This window comes from Pinus tabuliformis, chromosome 1_1 (assembly GCF_031772625.1).
Source record: "Pinus tabuliformis cultivar Carrire ecotype Pingquan chromosome 1_1, CPIR1, whole genome shotgun sequence".
Taxonomy (NCBI): Eukaryota; Viridiplantae; Streptophyta; class Pinopsida; order Pinales; family Pinaceae; genus Pinus; species Pinus tabuliformis.
The window spans coordinates 193,601,941-193,618,539 of NC_142297.1; the positions used below are offsets into that span (position 1 = coordinate 193,601,941).

Consider the following 16,599-nt stretch of genomic DNA (forward strand, 5'->3'; position numbering starts at 1 on the left):
GCTGAGATTATTTACATTATACACATGCAAAAAGGGTTTACATAATATCTTGGAAGTCAAGCTGATGATGATAGTTGTACGGCACGAACACATCGATCTGACGCTATCCTTTCTACGAAAAAAAAGGTGTACTGCTATGGATCGTTGACACGTAGTGTTCAACACTCCCTTTATCCATGTCAAAGAGCAAAAAATCAACTCAGACAAAACCAAAAAATCAAGTCACAAAACAAAATGATTTCTCACAATAAATAGAGTTGAAGTTGTATGAGCATCGACTTCACTAAAGGGATCATCGGCCAACTGAATCCTCTATTTTTGTCCTCCACCCATATTCAATTCTCTCTCCCCAGCCTCTGTTATGTCTCCATGAGCAAAGCTCTCTATATCCTGGTCTAATGTACAATCTTTTATTGCCTTCATGTACTGAATTTTGTCCATTGGTTATGTTCTCTTTGACAGTCCCACTCTGAATCCAAACTGTTTGTGCAAGTAGGCAACACTACCATATACTTGAACCTGCACGCAGTGCAATCAAAAAGTTTATGGAAGAACTTCTATATAAATATATGTGCTACAAAACAAACTATAGAAAGCAAAGAAACTGCATCTAAAATTTTGTCGAACTATTAAATGGTTAGTGCTGCTCAAGAATAGTTTATGTTCAACTTACATCTCCTGAATTTTTTGGGATTTCTCCAACAATTGTATATAGCCGAGCAGATTTCACTGATCCCACTGAGCCACAAATTGCTACCTTTTCTCCCTTTTTTTAATTTGCAGATTTATTCCCTTCAATGTTAGTTTTTGCAGTGAAGACTCCCGGTCCCAACTGAATATACCTTGAAGAATTTCGATGATATACTGGGATCCAGCGAGTGCTTTCCTCACAACAACATCTTGTCTCAGCTCAGCATCTTGTAATAACTTGTCCAGACGATCTAGGAAGACTTTAACTTGAATTAATATAGCCAAAACGTCAGCTAGCATTCTCACTGGCTCTTGCATGACATGGAATATTGCAAGACTGTAAATATGGACATGGCAGTTAACAGTGGATCACCTATGATAGCACACCCTGCAAAAACCATAGATGCAGTAATGATGGGTGACATCCAGTAGAGTATGGTGCCATGTGTTCTATTAACCTGTGCAGAAAACAACAATTTGAGCTCGACAACTCAAAGATTTTCTATGAACTCTTTGAATTTTTCTTCCCATGCTTGTAATTTGATTATTTTCATACTATTGAGAATTTCATATGTTATTCTGAGTCGTTCATCTTATGTAGTCATGAGCTCAGCTTGGCACTTCTGGAGGAATTTTGATAATCAAAGCACATCTTCTAGGATCCCTTTCGGCTTAATAGCGGACTTGTCAACCATTTGAAGAACAATGGAGGTTTGCCTTGACATCCTTTGAAGATTTAAATTCTCCATGATGTCTTTCGTCATGACATTGATGGCTCCTCCCAAATAAATATAAGTGTACTCTGGGATGAGTGTTTCTCTATGCAAACATCTACAACAGGTCATGGAGCAATTCTCCCAGATAGAACTGGATCTGCATCTGCCTATCGGATTACTGGTTGCTATATCAGCAACAAGAGCATTAGATCTGTTATCTCATCTATAGGTGTTGCTAGATGTGAGCTGCAGGAAAGTGAAGCTAAGTGAGCAGAGGGTAAACTGCTTCATGTAGTTGGGCGCTGGCATCCTTGGTCAATAAAAACAACATGAATCAGTAATTCGGCTGGTATACTGTATGCATACTTGATTTAACTAATTATCAAACGCATCATACACATTATTCATATATACCCCGGCTTTGAGATGGTACAGTTACTTTGGTTTATTTTCATTTAGATAAATATTAAGATTATCATGTAAATAGAAAAGCTTCGTTCTATCAAATAACAATTAATAATTTCCAGTATTATGACTACGCCTTACAATGATAAATCTTCCTTCTCATTGCACAAACCGCTTCTGCTTGCTTCGCTTTTCCGGCTTCTTCACGTAACTAGCACGCATGCCTTTAGTCGTCCGCGAAGTTCGTCCCCCTCTTACTCCCACAACAGACACTGTAATTTGGGACATCCAGAGAGACATCGAGCTCCTCCAACCACGTACACTGTTCAACACCTTCCACTTCTTCTAGCTCTTGTTTCTAGCACTCTAAGCCTTGTCAACCCTCCAACCCCTTTATGCCCTTCAGCTTCACACAATCATATGCGTAAAACTTCTCCAAAGAGGTCAACGTTTCCATCCTCGGCAGCTGTTCGAGCTCTGAGCACCCACCAACATGGAGCTCCCGAAGCTTTGTACACTGCTCCAACCCCCTTATGCCCTTCACCTTCACAAAATCATATGCGTAAAGCGCTTCCAAGGAGGTCAACGTTTCCATCCTCGGAATCTCTTCAAGCTCTGAGTACCCACAACATTGAGCTTCCGAAGCTGTGTACACTGCTCCAATCCCCTTATGCCCTTCAGCTTCACACAATGAAATGCGTGAAACTCCTCCAAAGAGGTCAACGTTTCCATCCTCGGCAGCTCTTCCAGCTCTGAGCACCCACCAACATTAAGCTTCCGAAGCTTTGTACAATGCTCCAATCCCCTTATGCCCTTCACCTTCACACAATGAAATGCGTGAAACTCCTCCAAAGAGGTCAACGTTTCCATCCTCGGCAGCTCTTCGAGCTGTGAACACCCACCAACATTGAGCTTCCAAAGCTTTGTACACTGCTCCAATCCCGTTATGCCCTTCAGCTTCACACAATGAATTGCGTAAAACTTCTCCAAAGAGGTCAACGTTTCCATCCTCGGCAGCTCTTCGAGCTGTGAGCACCCAGCAACATTGAGCTCTCGAAGCTTTGTACACTGCTCCAACCCCCTTATGCCCTTCAGCTTCACACAATTAAATGCGTAAAACTTTTCCAAAGAGGTCAACGTTTCCATCCTCGGCAGCTCTTCGAGCTGTGAGCACCCAGCAACATTGAGCTCCCGAAGCTTTGTACACTGCTCCAACCCCCTTATGCCCTTCAGCTTCACACAATCATATGCGCAAAGCGTCTCCAATGAAGTCAACGTTTCCACCCTCGGCAGCTCTTCGAGCTCTGAGCACCCACCAACATTGAGCTTCCGAAGCTTTGTACACTGCTCCAATCCCCTTATGCCCTTCAGCTTCACGCATTGAAATGCGTGAAACTCCTCCAAAGAGGTCAACGTTTCCATCCTCGGCAGCTTTTCCAGCTCTGAGCACCCACCAACATTGAGCTCCCGAAGCTTTGTACACTGCTCCAACCCCCTTATGCCCTTCAGCTTCACACAATCAAATGCGTAAAACTTCTCCAAAGAGGTCAACGTTTCCATCCTCGGCAGCTCTTCGAGCTCTGAGCACCCACCAACATTGAGCTCCCGAAGCTTTGTACACTGCTCCAACCCCCTTATGCCCTTCAGCTTCACACAATCAAATGCGTAAAACTTATTCAAAGAGGTCAATGTTTCCATCCTCGGCAGCTCTTCGAGCTGTGAGCACCTAGCAACATTGAGCTCCCCAAGCTTTGTACACTGCTCCAACCCCCTTATGCCCTTCGGCTTCACACAATCGTATGCGCAAAGCGCCTCCAAGGAAGTCAACGTTTCCATCCTCGGCAGCTCTTCGAGCTCTGAGCACCCACCAACATTGAGCTCCCGAAGCTTTGTACACTGCTCCAACCCCCTTATGCCCTTCAGCTTCACACAATGATATGCGTGAAACTCCTCCAAAGAGGTCAACGTTTCCATCCTCGGCAGCTCTTCCAGCTCTGAGCACCCACCAACATTGAGCTCCCGAAGCTTTGTACACTGCTCCAATCCCCTTATGACCTTCACCTTCACACAACTATATGCGTGAAACTCCTCCAAAGAGGTCAACGTTTCCATCCTCGGCAGCTCTTCGAGCTCTGAGCACCCAGCAACATTGAGCTTCCAAAGCTTTGTACACTGCTCCAATCCCCTTATGCCCTTCAGCTTCACACAATGAAATGCGTAAAACTTCTCCAAAGAGGTCAACGTTTCCATCCTCGGCAGCTCTTCGAGCTCTGAGCACCCACCAACATTGACCTGCCGAAGCTTTGTACACTGCTCCAACCCACTTATGCGCTTAAGCTTCACACAGCCGACTGCGTAAAACTCCTCCAAAGAGGTCAATGTTTCCATACTTAGCTCTTCCAGCTCACAGCACCATCTGACATCTAGCAGCCGAAGCTTCCGTGTATGCTCCAATCCAGATATGCTCTTCAGTTTCACACAACTGTCTGTTATCAACTCCTCCAAAAATTCTGCCAGCTGCAAAGGTACCTGCAAATATTCAAGGTTCAACGACAAGAAAGATATTAGAAAACCGTTGGCGGTTCAATCTCCAAAAAAGACGACGTTCGATATCTATTGAGACGTTGTGGCACGATATTAATATCGCCTACACATACCAAGATAACACAACAAATTTCTAATTACCTGTGATTGGTTTTCAGTTTGCCACAATGTATTGAGATCGCTCTCAGACACATCTAGATGCCTTAAATTTTTCACGGACACCCAGGAAGGCAAAGAAGAGTATGGACACTTTCTCCAACGCAACCATAAGATGTCTGGTAACACTGTCCTTCGCGAGATACGTTCCATATCTTGCGACTTCACCATCCCCAAAATGCGCTCCATAACATCATATTCAGTATCAAGAATTCGCAACCTCATCGTGCCAATACGGCCCAAGACATAATCACTATAGTTATTATAATCACTTCGATCCATCTTAAGTCCCCGCACCATTAGCTGACCCTTTTTGAAAAACGATCGTCAAAAAAGACGATGAATTAAAACGATGGTTATTTTTGGAAAGTACGATGAACTAAAAACCGATCCAAACTTTTATGAATTGAACAACTAATCTATAAATTGATTGATTTACTGAACACTTACAGATGGTTGCTGCCATAAATAATCAATAACGTCCTCTGTCCAACGCCAAAGACGAAAAGGCGACGTTTTCTCCCCGATTTCTCTTCCCAAATCTCGCAGATGGTCATGCATATGGATCAAATTCGAACTGTCCACTTCCACGAGACATCTATCCTGTAGATTTTGAAAACCCCGCCTTCCTTTCCAGCCTGATGCATTCCATATGTTTATGGCTGTATCTCTGTTTTGTCCACTGAGAAAACATGCAATGTCTAGGAATATCTGTTGTTCCTGGGGATCGAGGGCATCGTAACTAATTTTAAGCCTTCCCTTTACCTCACTGGGAAGACTCCCCAGTTCGTCTTCCCACTTTGATATCTCTTTTTTGCCATAAAGATGTGCCCCTATCACTTTCAATGATAAGGGCAATCCATTACAATATTCTACAAACCTATCTGTAAGATCTTGAAACACTTGAGGCGGATAGGCTTGGTTGAAGGCATGGGAGCAGAAGAGCTCTCGCGAGTATTCTGTGTTAAGCCCAGTCAACATATAAATTGATGGTATTGCCACTCTTGCTCTTATGAGAACATCCTTATTTCTAGATGTAATCAATATTAAACTCCCAGCAAGGAAATCAAGGGCTTCAAGGGGCAAAAATGCTCTGACCTGATCCTCATGGTCTACGTCATCTAAAACTATTAAAGCTTTAGAAGATTCGAGATGCTTTGTGGGCATCTCTTTACCTGCATCAAGACCGTCTACTGGATTATGGGATCGAGTCAAAGACTTAGAAGGTTTGAGATGCTCAATGAGCATCCCTTTACCTTCATCAACACTGTGTATTGGCTTATCGATTCGAGCCAAATCCTTCAAAAGTTGTGTCTGCAGCAAAGTTAAAGACCCATCTTTGATGTCAGATAAAAAGCAGGATTTAGGATAATCTGATTTCTTCTTATTGAAGAACTGTTTTGCTAACGTTGATTTTCCTACTCCACCTAACCCTGTGATCCCCACAATCTGAGGTTTTCCGCTTTCCGGTTGCTGCAACAGGACTGTATTCTCAAAGTCTGACATCTTGTCATCCAAACCTGTTGGATATTCGGCCACGTACAGGTCTGGTTTTTTCACCATTTTCGACAAACATTCAACTACCTTGTCTAGCAGCTCCAAACCCAACTCCTCACTGGTTATTGACAAGAAAATAAATAAAACTAGTGAGATAAACGTTTATGTCTATTTATCAAAAATAAAATACTGCCATATCGAGAAAGTCAAGGCTGAGTTCTCACCCATTGCGCACCTCCAACTCGAAACCGTGATTGTCTGCAACCCTAGAAAGTGCTTTTCTCCAATTTTCAATGGTGCTGGAGTCATATCGCGGCGTCCCATTATCATTTGTCTTCTCTGCCAGTGCTTTTAGGCCTTGACCGTACTTTCCCTTCGTCCACCGAACTTCTTCGGGCTTGACACGGTAGAATATAGGGATAATAGGAGCCTTTGACTCCAACATCAGTAGGAGTTCATGTAGGCACCAACGTGATTCAGCATAATTAGGAGAGAAGATCGCCACATGGACGGTGGCAGTTTTAATAGCATGTTCTATTTGATCAACGAAATTGTATCCGGGTTGCATTTCAGGTTGATCCAGAAATGCCCTCAAACCTTTGTCGTGAAGACGAAGGTAGAGAGACCTGGCGAAGGTTTCCTTGACATCAACACCTCTATGGTTGATGAAAACGTGGTACGACTGAGAAGCGGTGGAGGCGGATGCACCCATTGCGGCGGTGGAGTCGCATGGATCGGTGGAGCTGGATGCTCCCACCGCGGCGCTGGAGGCGGAGGCAGCGGTGGAGGAGGATGCGGCGCTCGAAGTGGATGCACCCAGTACAGCAGTGGAGGCGCATGGATCGGTGGAATAGTATGCACCCACTTCCGCGGTGGTGGCGTAGGCAGCGGTAGAGGATGCTGTAGTGGAGGCGAATGAACCCACTTCCGCGGTGGAGGCGGAGGCAGCGGTAGAGGATGCTGCAGTGGAGGCGGATGCAGCAGTGGAGGCGCATGGATAGTTGGAGCAGGATGTGGACGATGCGGCGCTGGAGGCGGATGCACCCAATACAGCAATGGAGTCGCATGGATCGGTGGAGTAGGATGCACCCACTTCCGCGGTGGAGGCGGATGCAGCAGTGGAGGCGCATGGATAGGTGGAACAGGATGCACCCACTGCAGCGCTGGAGGAGGAGGATGCGGCGTTGGCGGAGGCGCATGGATCGTTGCAGCAGGATGCACCCACTTCTGCGGTGGAGGGGGAGGCAATCGTTGGGGAGGATGGTGCAGTGGAGGTGGAGTCGGAGTCTGAGGCAAGGATGCAACAAGATGAACCCATTGCAGTGTTAGATGTGGTGGCAACTGTGGAGGATGCAGCGGTTTGCCAATTGGTAAATAGAAATGGGAAGGGATGGTCGACACAAATTTCAAGGGATGAAAATGAATCAGGGGTTTCGAAAAGCCTGAATCGTCTCGTGTGCATATATATGCATCTAACCTTAGAACAAGCCCTTCACCGTGGTTAATGCGCGGTTATGCACCCACTGCATCTCTGTCGCTTCGTTGGGTCCCGTGGGGCCCTCTAATTTGGATTTTGAATAGGAATTTTTGGCCACCTCGATTTGCGTACTCGTTTGGCTTATGGCAAATCTTTTAAATATATTTGATGCGCAAATCACCTAGACGACCAAGTCTATCTCTGGAACGTTTACCTCCCACCTTTTCCCAACCTTCGTTGTTTTGCTCTTGTAAGTGATGGCCATACATAATGCTATGTTCACGCTGAAATGGTAAGTGGTAAGTATATATATATGAATAAAGTAGTTTGAACGGGTGATATTTTTATTTATAAAAAAATAGAAAAATTAGGATGATTTTGACAAAATTTGGGTTACACTTAATAAGTTTCTTAATGGTGTTGAATCTATTTTCACTTCTAAAAAATAATTCAAACACTCCTATGGTTGGATTTCTTGAAAAATAAATCTTGGATTCCACCAAAAAAATTTCTCTGCAGGTGAAATCATTGTCTCATTAAACAAGGTCTATGTGAATAATCTTTCATTCATTCTATGTTTTCAAATTGAGCATGAGATAATTAAATTTTGAAATCCCAAAAAAGGTGTCGAGAGAAACAGTCATGTCTTCTTGCACTTCACAAATTTCAGAAATCCAAAGACTATATATATATATATATATATATATATATATATATAGATATATATATATATATATATATATATATATATATATGAATAAAGTAGTTTGAACATGTGATATTTTTATTTATAAAAAAAATAGAAAAATTAGGATGATTTTGACAAAATTTGGGTTACACTTAATAAGTTTCTTAATGGTGTTGAATCTATTTCCACTTCTAAAAAAATAATTCAAACACTCCCATGGTTGGATTTCTTGAAAAAAAATCTTTGGATTCCAGCAAAAAAATTTCTCTCTGAGTGAAATCATTGTCTCGTTAAACAAGGTCTATGTGAATAATCTTTCATTCATTCTATGTTTTCAAATTGAGCATGAGATAATTAAATTTTGAAATCCCAAAAAAGGTGTCGAGAGAAACAGTCATGTCTTCTTGCTCTTCAAAAATTTCAGAAATCCAAAGACAATCTATTATTGTTGCTTTTATATTTGGTTCAGCTTGACATCATTTTGGTGGCAGTTGGTCGCAAATTCTCCGAGGGAATAAACTCATAGGTGAATCAGGAAATGATTGTTGCCCATTACCCAAAAACGGTAGAGACACCTAGTGAAGGTTTCCTTGACATCAATACTCTAATGGTTGATGAATATGTCATATAGTTGAGCTGCGGTGGAGGCAAAGGTAGAGGCAGCGGTGGAGGAGGATGTAGACATTACTAATTAGTAAATAGAAATAGAAATGGGAAGTATGGTCGTGAGGATGAGAATGAATTGAAGTTTCAAAAGCAATCATGTTTGAAGTTAAAACCTTAGAGATGATCATATATATATATAGATAGATAGATAGATAGATAGATAGATAGATAGATAGATAGATGTTAGTTCAACTAGTCGAGTCCTTGTCGTTAAAGCAACATTGTTACTAAGAGGTCACGTGTTCAATTCTCTCAACACTCTCGGTGTTAGGCGAGTTTGTGGTTGAGCCAGTAGGAAGTGATCTCTTTGGTAGTGTTGTAGCGGCTATAACCACCCTCCAAAATTTTGCCTTAGCTTCGCTTTGGAGCCTCCCTACCAACCATCTTTAGCAACATGTCTTGCAATGTCAAGTACATAGGTTTCAATTGAGTTTCAAAGGCTTGCCAGCCTATGCATGTCAACTTGCTTGTTTCCCATCACAGGCTGTCATTCCGAACTTAGGCAATTTTCTCGCTGAGATGTTCACTCAAAAAATTACGCAATTCTAGAGGGGAACTAGCCTTCCCTCCAGAAATTGCGCAATCCTGCTAGGCTCCAGAATTGCGCAATCCATCCAGGCAGCCCTCCCTCAAAAAACTGCGCAATCTAGCTAGTCACTGGGATTCAACCCAGAAATTGCACAATTTTGGGAGGCAGTGACCTGCTAACCCCAGAAATTGCACAATTCTGGGAGGCAGTGACCCAGTGACCCCAAAAATTGCACAATGCCTGAGGGACAACCAACCCTGCTCAGCCCAAAAACTGTACAAATCCCTCTCCCAGGCTTGCAGACTGCTGCATGTGCCTTCAGGTTGATCAGTTCCCTCCGGGACCGAACAATCCTGATTTGCATGCATGGGTTGCTTTTTTCCGAAATAGCAAAAGCAACATGCAAAAAGCATCCCTAAATTTTAGGGATCTATTTTTAGCAGTTGGAGGTTACATCTAAATATTTTTTTAGAAACTTCCCTCCAAGTGTCGCTTTTTCCCAGATTTGTGGCATGCGCATCATAAGCCTCAAACTTATTTATTTGATGCTGCAGAGCTCATTCCTCACATCGATCTTGGAACTCTGACATCCCACAATGCATCTAGGAGTCTTTGACACATTCAAATCAGCTTTTTCTGGGTAAGTCTATTTTTCATGTTATTTGCTGCTTTTCTGTCACTTTGCGTATTTCGCTTTCTACGAATGTTGTTTGCTTGGTTTTGTTGAACGTTTTCTATCATTTTAATGTATATTAGCTTGTAGAAGCATCATTTCAGTTTTTGTTTGCATCTCACTGTTGTCGCATGCATGACATTGTTTTTGCACTAACAGTTGCAGTTGCGGCGACTCGTTTCACACACATGCATGTTTTCCCATTTTCTGAATCTTGCATTTACTGTTCGCATGCATGATCATTCACTCTTGCTTACATCCAGTCTCACCATGCATTCAAACCTCTTCATGTTTTTAGTCACCCGTCGGCGGGTCTAGACTGCCTTGGCCCGAACCTTGCCTCACCCGGAAAGAAATTGCGCAATCCTAGCCAGCACTTACCTCCACACTTGCATTGCGCAACTCTGGGAGGCAGTGCCCTGTTGACCCAGAAAATTGCACAATGCAATTTCTGGGCATGCATGCTCTTGCTGACTGAAATTGTGCATTGCACAGTTTCAGCCCTCAGTAGGCAAACTGGATTGTGCATTGTGCAGTTCCAGTAGTCAGTCAGCCTCCTGACAGCCCGAACTGTGGCTTGCGCAGTTTTGCCAACCAGTCTCCTGGGCCCCTAGTGAAAATTGTGCAATATTTACTGCCAGACACCCACGTATGTTGCATGTTAGTCCTCAAATCTGTTTTGGTTTTTAACTAACAGATTGCTTGCCATGAGTGTTGCTATGTCTCCAGGTATAAAAGGTGTTCGTCCATCTCTTAGTAGTACAAGTACAATGGCCTCCAAGAGAGCAGGGTCAAAGGACACCGTTTGAAGTGAAACTGGAAATGCAGTTGAACAAGTGTCTATGGGCCTGCCCGTTTACGAAGACACCAAGCTAGTCATAGACCGACACATCATTTTGAAATGGCAAGACATCAACGATACATTCTCAGGGACATTCGAGGAAGATATGGAAGATCGCAGGGTCTATGTCAATATCCACAAATCTGGCTTGTATCGGATTGCATGCAGGTATCCTGCATTTCCATGAGCGGACATGATACATTGGATTGTCTCTCACACTGATCCTAAGATGATGATGTTGAGCAGTGTCAGCGGGATAGAGCTTGCTACCTTCAGGGCAAAGGACCATCAGGAGATGTATCATTTACCACAGCAGGTGATCACAATGGAGAAACCCTTCAGCACGCGCAACAAAGCAAACTCTAGAGATATTTTGAAGAGTTGGGTGAAAGAGCCAACCAAGTTCAGGACAACACCCAGCCTGGTTTACAAGACGAAGATACTGCAGAAGGAATATCAGTACTTGGTCATCTTTGCATGTCGCTTATACAGCCAAGAGAGCACAGAGACCTTCCCGCAGAGCTAGGTGATTGCGTTAGACCAACTAGCCAGCAAAGGAAGACCATGCAACTAGTCTGACATGTTGGCTCTCAGGTTGAAGGAACAAGTGACAAGAGCCCGACATCTGCCCAAAGGTCAACAAGCATAGATATACATGTCTGCATACATACTAGATGCAATTTGTGCCCGTCAGCAATTCCCAGGCTTGAAGTGGGCATGGACACCTTCGAAAACCGTTGTGCACACTTATTGCAGATTGTTCTCCGAATGCAGCTTCCGCGGAGTCATCACATAGTTGTCAAACCACTTTGTCACCCCGGTGTATAAAATGATATTTGAACAGGATCCACCTTGCATGTCGCAGGAATCAATGGAGGCATTGATTGACATAGCATATTGGTATGCCTCACCCCTTGGCACCTTCATACAGATGTACAGTGCGGAGAAACCTCTGCATGTTTTACCAAAGTTTTCCATGGACAAACTCGTCATGCAAGAAGTATTGTATCACATCTCGACAGAGTTTTCAGCTAGACTACACAGGAATAAGAAGGCACCTTGGCCCACTCTTCCTTTGTGGATCAGGTTATACCAGATACAAAATCTCAAGCATGTTGATGCCGAGATGGAAGAGTTCAAAAGATTTACTTTCGGCACTAGAAGTTTCAATCCGTATGACCCGCATTGCTTTGTAAAAGACCATTGTGCGAGAGTGCAATTTTCATGGATCCACGAGGCGTGTCATTGGGCTAAGGAAGACCCGTGGAGATATTGTCACAACTTCTCCAAGCTCAATGAACTGGTCGACATAGCTGTGGAATGGTTAGCGAAGCAGCGTGAAGCAACATCTAAGAGAGCACCATCATCAGCAGCAACATACGGTAACAAACTTGCGCATGACAAATGCAAGAGAAAGGTTGAAAACAACGCAGAGGCATAACAAAGTCTCAAGTTCAAAGCAGATCCACTAGTAATGCAAACAACTTTGGCAATTGAGGATATGAGAAGACAACGTGGCAAGAGGAACGCGCAAAGGAAAAGAGATAAATGGAGGATGGAGGAAGTAGAAAAGGAGTTGCAAGAGTTGAAGCAGCAACTCTGGGAAGAACAGGAGCTGCGCAGAAGAGAGAAGGAAGTGCAGCAGGGATAGACACAATAGGAGGCACAACATGCACAGATTGACAAAATTGCGCCCATACAGGTTATCGACTCATCCGAGTAGCGGGCACATAGCAGATAGGGTGAGCAGTCGCAGGAGCAGGACTTAGCTCAAGAGATTGAACAGATGCTAGAGCAGATGGATATGGATGTGGTGCAGCTAGAGTCCGAATAGGATATTGACCTCATGCCTCATAACCGAGAGGTCACCCCATCGGCTTCACCAGATCCAGAAGCAGAGCAAGTCCCAAGTGATCAAGGAGACACGAAGATCCTTGAAGACAATCTGGAACTAGAGATGCACAACATATCTTTCGACGAGTCACAACATAGAGTTGTGCAATAGCGCAGAGTGCATATTCCGGATGTCCACACATCTCCTGCATAGTTTGCAGAACAGGTGATCGTATCTGATGTGTGCAAGAATCCAATAGCATTGGCCGATGCTACCGGAGCATATGCCAAAGCCACCAGCTTAAGTGTCCGATTCTTGATAGTAGAGAACGAGTGACTGGCTAAGGAATTACAAGCATCCAAGCAAGGAGGAGAACAGGTCACATCATCCACCAAAGCATAGTTGAAGAGAGCGATACTAGATGAAGTATCATCCCTTGAGATATTCATGCAGATGTTGTATTCTAGATTCGGTACCATGCATAAGGCAGTTGTCCATCTCAACGGTTGGCAGCAGCGCTGTGCTAGGAGAGTACGCATCTTATCAAATCTGCATATTGTTGTCAACTGCATGCAGACATGGACAATGAGATACAAAGGAGCCCCATTGCATTTTTCAAAGATGATGAAGCCCAAGGCAGTAGAGTTGAAGGCATGCATCCGGAGTCAGATCTGGAACTATGAGGAACTCCCGCAGCTCATCACCAGTTTGTAGGCTTCGCATGCACGGGTGTTCAAAAGCTTGGATGTCATTGTGTACACGCACGCGATCCCATCTAATTGTATGCTCACCGAAGCGAAGTCAAAGAACCAAGTCCGAACAAAGCTGGACATGTACTTCGATGAGTTGATGCGTGTAGCCACCAATGCAGACTTGGAAATCAGCGTAGACACTATGCATAAGTATGTTGCTGGTCCGGCTGCACTCAAGACCATGATGTGAATGTTAGAAGACGAGTTGGACAGAGGTGCCAGATTAGTGGAAGTGTCATATCACATCTCGACAAGGTTGTCAGCTAGACTGCACAGGAAGAAGAAGGCACATTGGCCCGCTCTTCCTTTGCGGATCGGGTTATACGAGATTCAGAATCTCAAGCATGTTGATGCCGAGACATAAGAGTTCAAAAGATTTACTTTCAACACCAAAAGTTTCAATCCGTATGACCCGCATTGCTTTGTAAAATACCACTGTGTGAGAGTGAAATTTCTATGGATCCATGGGGCATGTCATTGAGCTGAGGAAGACCCATGGAGATATTGTCACAGCTTCTCCAGACTCAATGAACCGGTCGGCATGCTATGGAATGGTTAGCGAAGCAGCATCTAGGAGAGCACCATCATCAACAGCAGCAGAGGGTAACAGACTTGCGCATGACAAAGGCAAGAGAACGGTTGATGACAGCGCAGAGGCAGAACAAATCTGCAAGTTCAAAGTAGATCCACTAGTAATGTAAGCAACTTTGGAGATTGAGGCTAAGAGGCGACAATGCGACAAGAGGAACGCACAAAGGCAAAGAGATAAACAGAGGATGGAGGAAGCAAAAAAGGAGGTGCAATAGTTGAAGCAGCAACTCTGGGAAGAACAGGAGTTGCGCATAAGAGAGAAGGAAGCGCAACAGGGACAGACACAACAGGAGGCGCAGCATGCACAGATTGGCGAAACTGCGCCCATACAGGTTATCGACTCATCCGAGCTGCTAGCACAGAGCAGACAAGGTGAGCAGTCGCAGGAGCAGGACTTAGCTCAAGAGGTTGAACAGATGCTAGAGCAGATGGATACAGATGTGGTGCAGCCAAAGTCCAAATAGGATATTGACCTCATGCCTCATAACTGAGATATCACCCCACCAGCTTCACCAGATCCGGAAGCAAAGCAAGTCCCAAGCGATTAGGGAGACACAGAGATCCTTGAAGACAATCCGGAAGCAGAGATGCACAACATATCTTTCGACGAGTCGCAACACAGAGTTGTGCAATCATGCAGAGTGCCTACTCCAGATGTCCACACATCTCCTACGTAGTTTGCAAAACGAGTGATCATATCTGATGTGCGCAAGCATCCAACGGCATTGGCCGATGCTACCAGATCATATGTCGAAGCCACCATCTTGAGTGTTCGATTATTGATAGCAGAGAACGAGCGAATGGCTAAGGAATTACAAGCATCCAAGTAGGGAGGAGAACAGGTCACATCATCCGCCAGAGCAAAGTTGAAGAGAGCGATATTGGATGAAGTATTGTCCCTTGAGATAGTCATGCGGATGTTGTATTCCAAATTCGGTACCGTGCATGAGGTAGTTATCCATCTCAATGATTGGCAGCAGTGTTGTGCTAGGAGAGCACACATCTTGTCAAATTTGTATACTGTTGTCGACTGCATGCAGACATGGACAATGAGATACAAAGGAGCCCCATTGCATTTGCCAAATATGATGAAGCCCAAGGCGGTAGAGTTAAAGGCACACATCCAGAGTCGGATCCAGAACTATGAGGAACTCTCGTAGGTCATCACCAGTTTGCAGGCTTCACATAAATGGGTGTTCAGAAGCCTGGATGTCATTGTGCGCGTGCACGCGATCCCATCTATTGGTATGCTCACCGAAGTGAAGTCAAAGAACCAAGTCCGAACGGAGCTGGACATGTACTTCGACGAGTTGATGCGTGTAGCCACCAACGCAGACACTATGCATAAGTATGTTGTTGGTCTGGTTGCACTCAAGACCATGATGCACATGTTAGCAGACGAGTTGGATAGAGGTGCCAGATCAATGTACCCGGATGCAACGGAGGCAAGAATTCACTTTCAACAAGATGTCACCATTGAGCATGTGGACACCATCATGGACTACCAAGCTTGGCATCACTTTGCCACCATCGATCATCGCGAAGATGTCGAAGAGTTGGTCTTCCCACAATTTTCTAAGTCATAGTAGTGTCTGGCATGGCTTGCTCAAGCCTATTTTGTCTCCTATGGGTACATGTGCAAATTGTAATGTAACATCTTGTAAAAGTGAAAGACCAAGTGTCAATGGTTGAATGTAAAATTCATGTAGTAGTTGAAGAGTCATGAGGGTAGGTGAAGAGTCGCAAAGGGGAATGTCAAGGATCACCCCACCCTTTTCTATTTATAGAACCTCATAACTCATTGTACAGACTTTTGGTGGCCAAACTTCCTATAGGAGTATCTTAGAGAAAGCTTGGAGTGTATTGTAACGAGCCTTGGCTTCTCCACAGTGCAGAACTAGTACATCTCTTTGGAGGAGCAGGCGGCAGTGACTGTAATGTTCCATTGTTGGAACTAGTGGTTGGTCATGGATGTATTGTATGATTGGATCTTTCACTCTTAATATAACAGAGCCAACACGTTTCATGCATATGTTGTTATTGTATTTCAGTTGTCTTGGTTGCACTAACAATATATGTATCTACTTGCTTACGCATGTATGTATGGACTCTTTCTATATATGTATGTATGAATCTTATTGAGATGTGTTGTTCATTTAACCATCACTTTGGATTGTTGGTTCACCTACCTTACAGCTTGTGATGTATCTTTGCTCGTTTGCTCCCTTCCAAGCTACGTGTTTCCATAGGTTTCCAAGGGGCACACTCATTCCACCTTCCGTGTGTTAGAACCCTTCATGCACCTTCCTTGGCTTGCTGCACTTGTCACACCTTTGCTACCAACAAGGACATCCTACTTTTCTCTGCGCGCAACCGCGGTCAAGGCGATACTATATGACCCACTGCTAGGACTCCTACACCAAACAGTTTGAGGCCTAGTTGGGACTTCTTATCAAGGAGATCCCCTTACATGTTGGCGGGTCCAGCACCATCAACAAGTAGATCTTCCTGGTACAAATATTCCTTGGACGTAATGGTCA

The 16,599-nt window shown here is 44.1% G+C and overlaps 1 protein-coding gene across 2 annotated transcripts; it reads right to left on the reverse strand.

Moving 5' to 3' along the window:
- Positions 1 to 820: 820 nt before the first annotated feature.
- On the reverse strand, positions 821 to 7,457 carry LOC149212186 (uncharacterized). Of its 2 annotated transcripts, none has more exons than XM_089391760.1 (5): positions 6,233 to 7,457; positions 4,962 to 6,126; positions 4,497 to 4,820; positions 1,953 to 4,328; positions 821 to 1,716 (listed from the first exon to the last, which is right to left on the reverse strand). In XM_089391760.1, exons 1-4 carry the CDS (start codon positions 7,324 to 7,326, stop codon positions 2,394 to 2,396), a joined length of 4,518 nt encoding a protein of 1,505 aa, XP_089247886.1. In that variant the 5' UTR covers positions 7,327 to 7,457; the 3' UTR covers positions 821 to 1,716; positions 1,953 to 2,393. The 2 variants fall into 2 exon arrangements, with proteins under 2 accessions (XP_089247886.1, XP_089247885.1); XM_089391759.1 differs by having other exon boundaries at positions 1,953 to 4,340; positions 6,233 to 7,456.
- Between the last annotated feature and the right edge of the window lie 9,142 nt (positions 7,458 to 16,599).

Coding starts and splice junctions, on each gene's coding strand:
- LOC149212186 (XM_089391759.1), bottom strand. CDS start 7,326: ATGGGTTCATCTTGTTGCATCCTTGCCTCAGACTCCGACTCCACCTCC. Junction 6,127..6,232: donor GAGTTGGAGGTGCGCAATGG/GTGAGAACTCAG, acceptor GTCAATAACCAG/TGAGGAGTTGGGTTTGGAGC. Junction 4,341..4,496: donor AAACTGAAAACCAATCACAG/GTAATTAGAAAT, acceptor GAATATTTGCAG/GTACCTTTGCAGCTGGCAGA.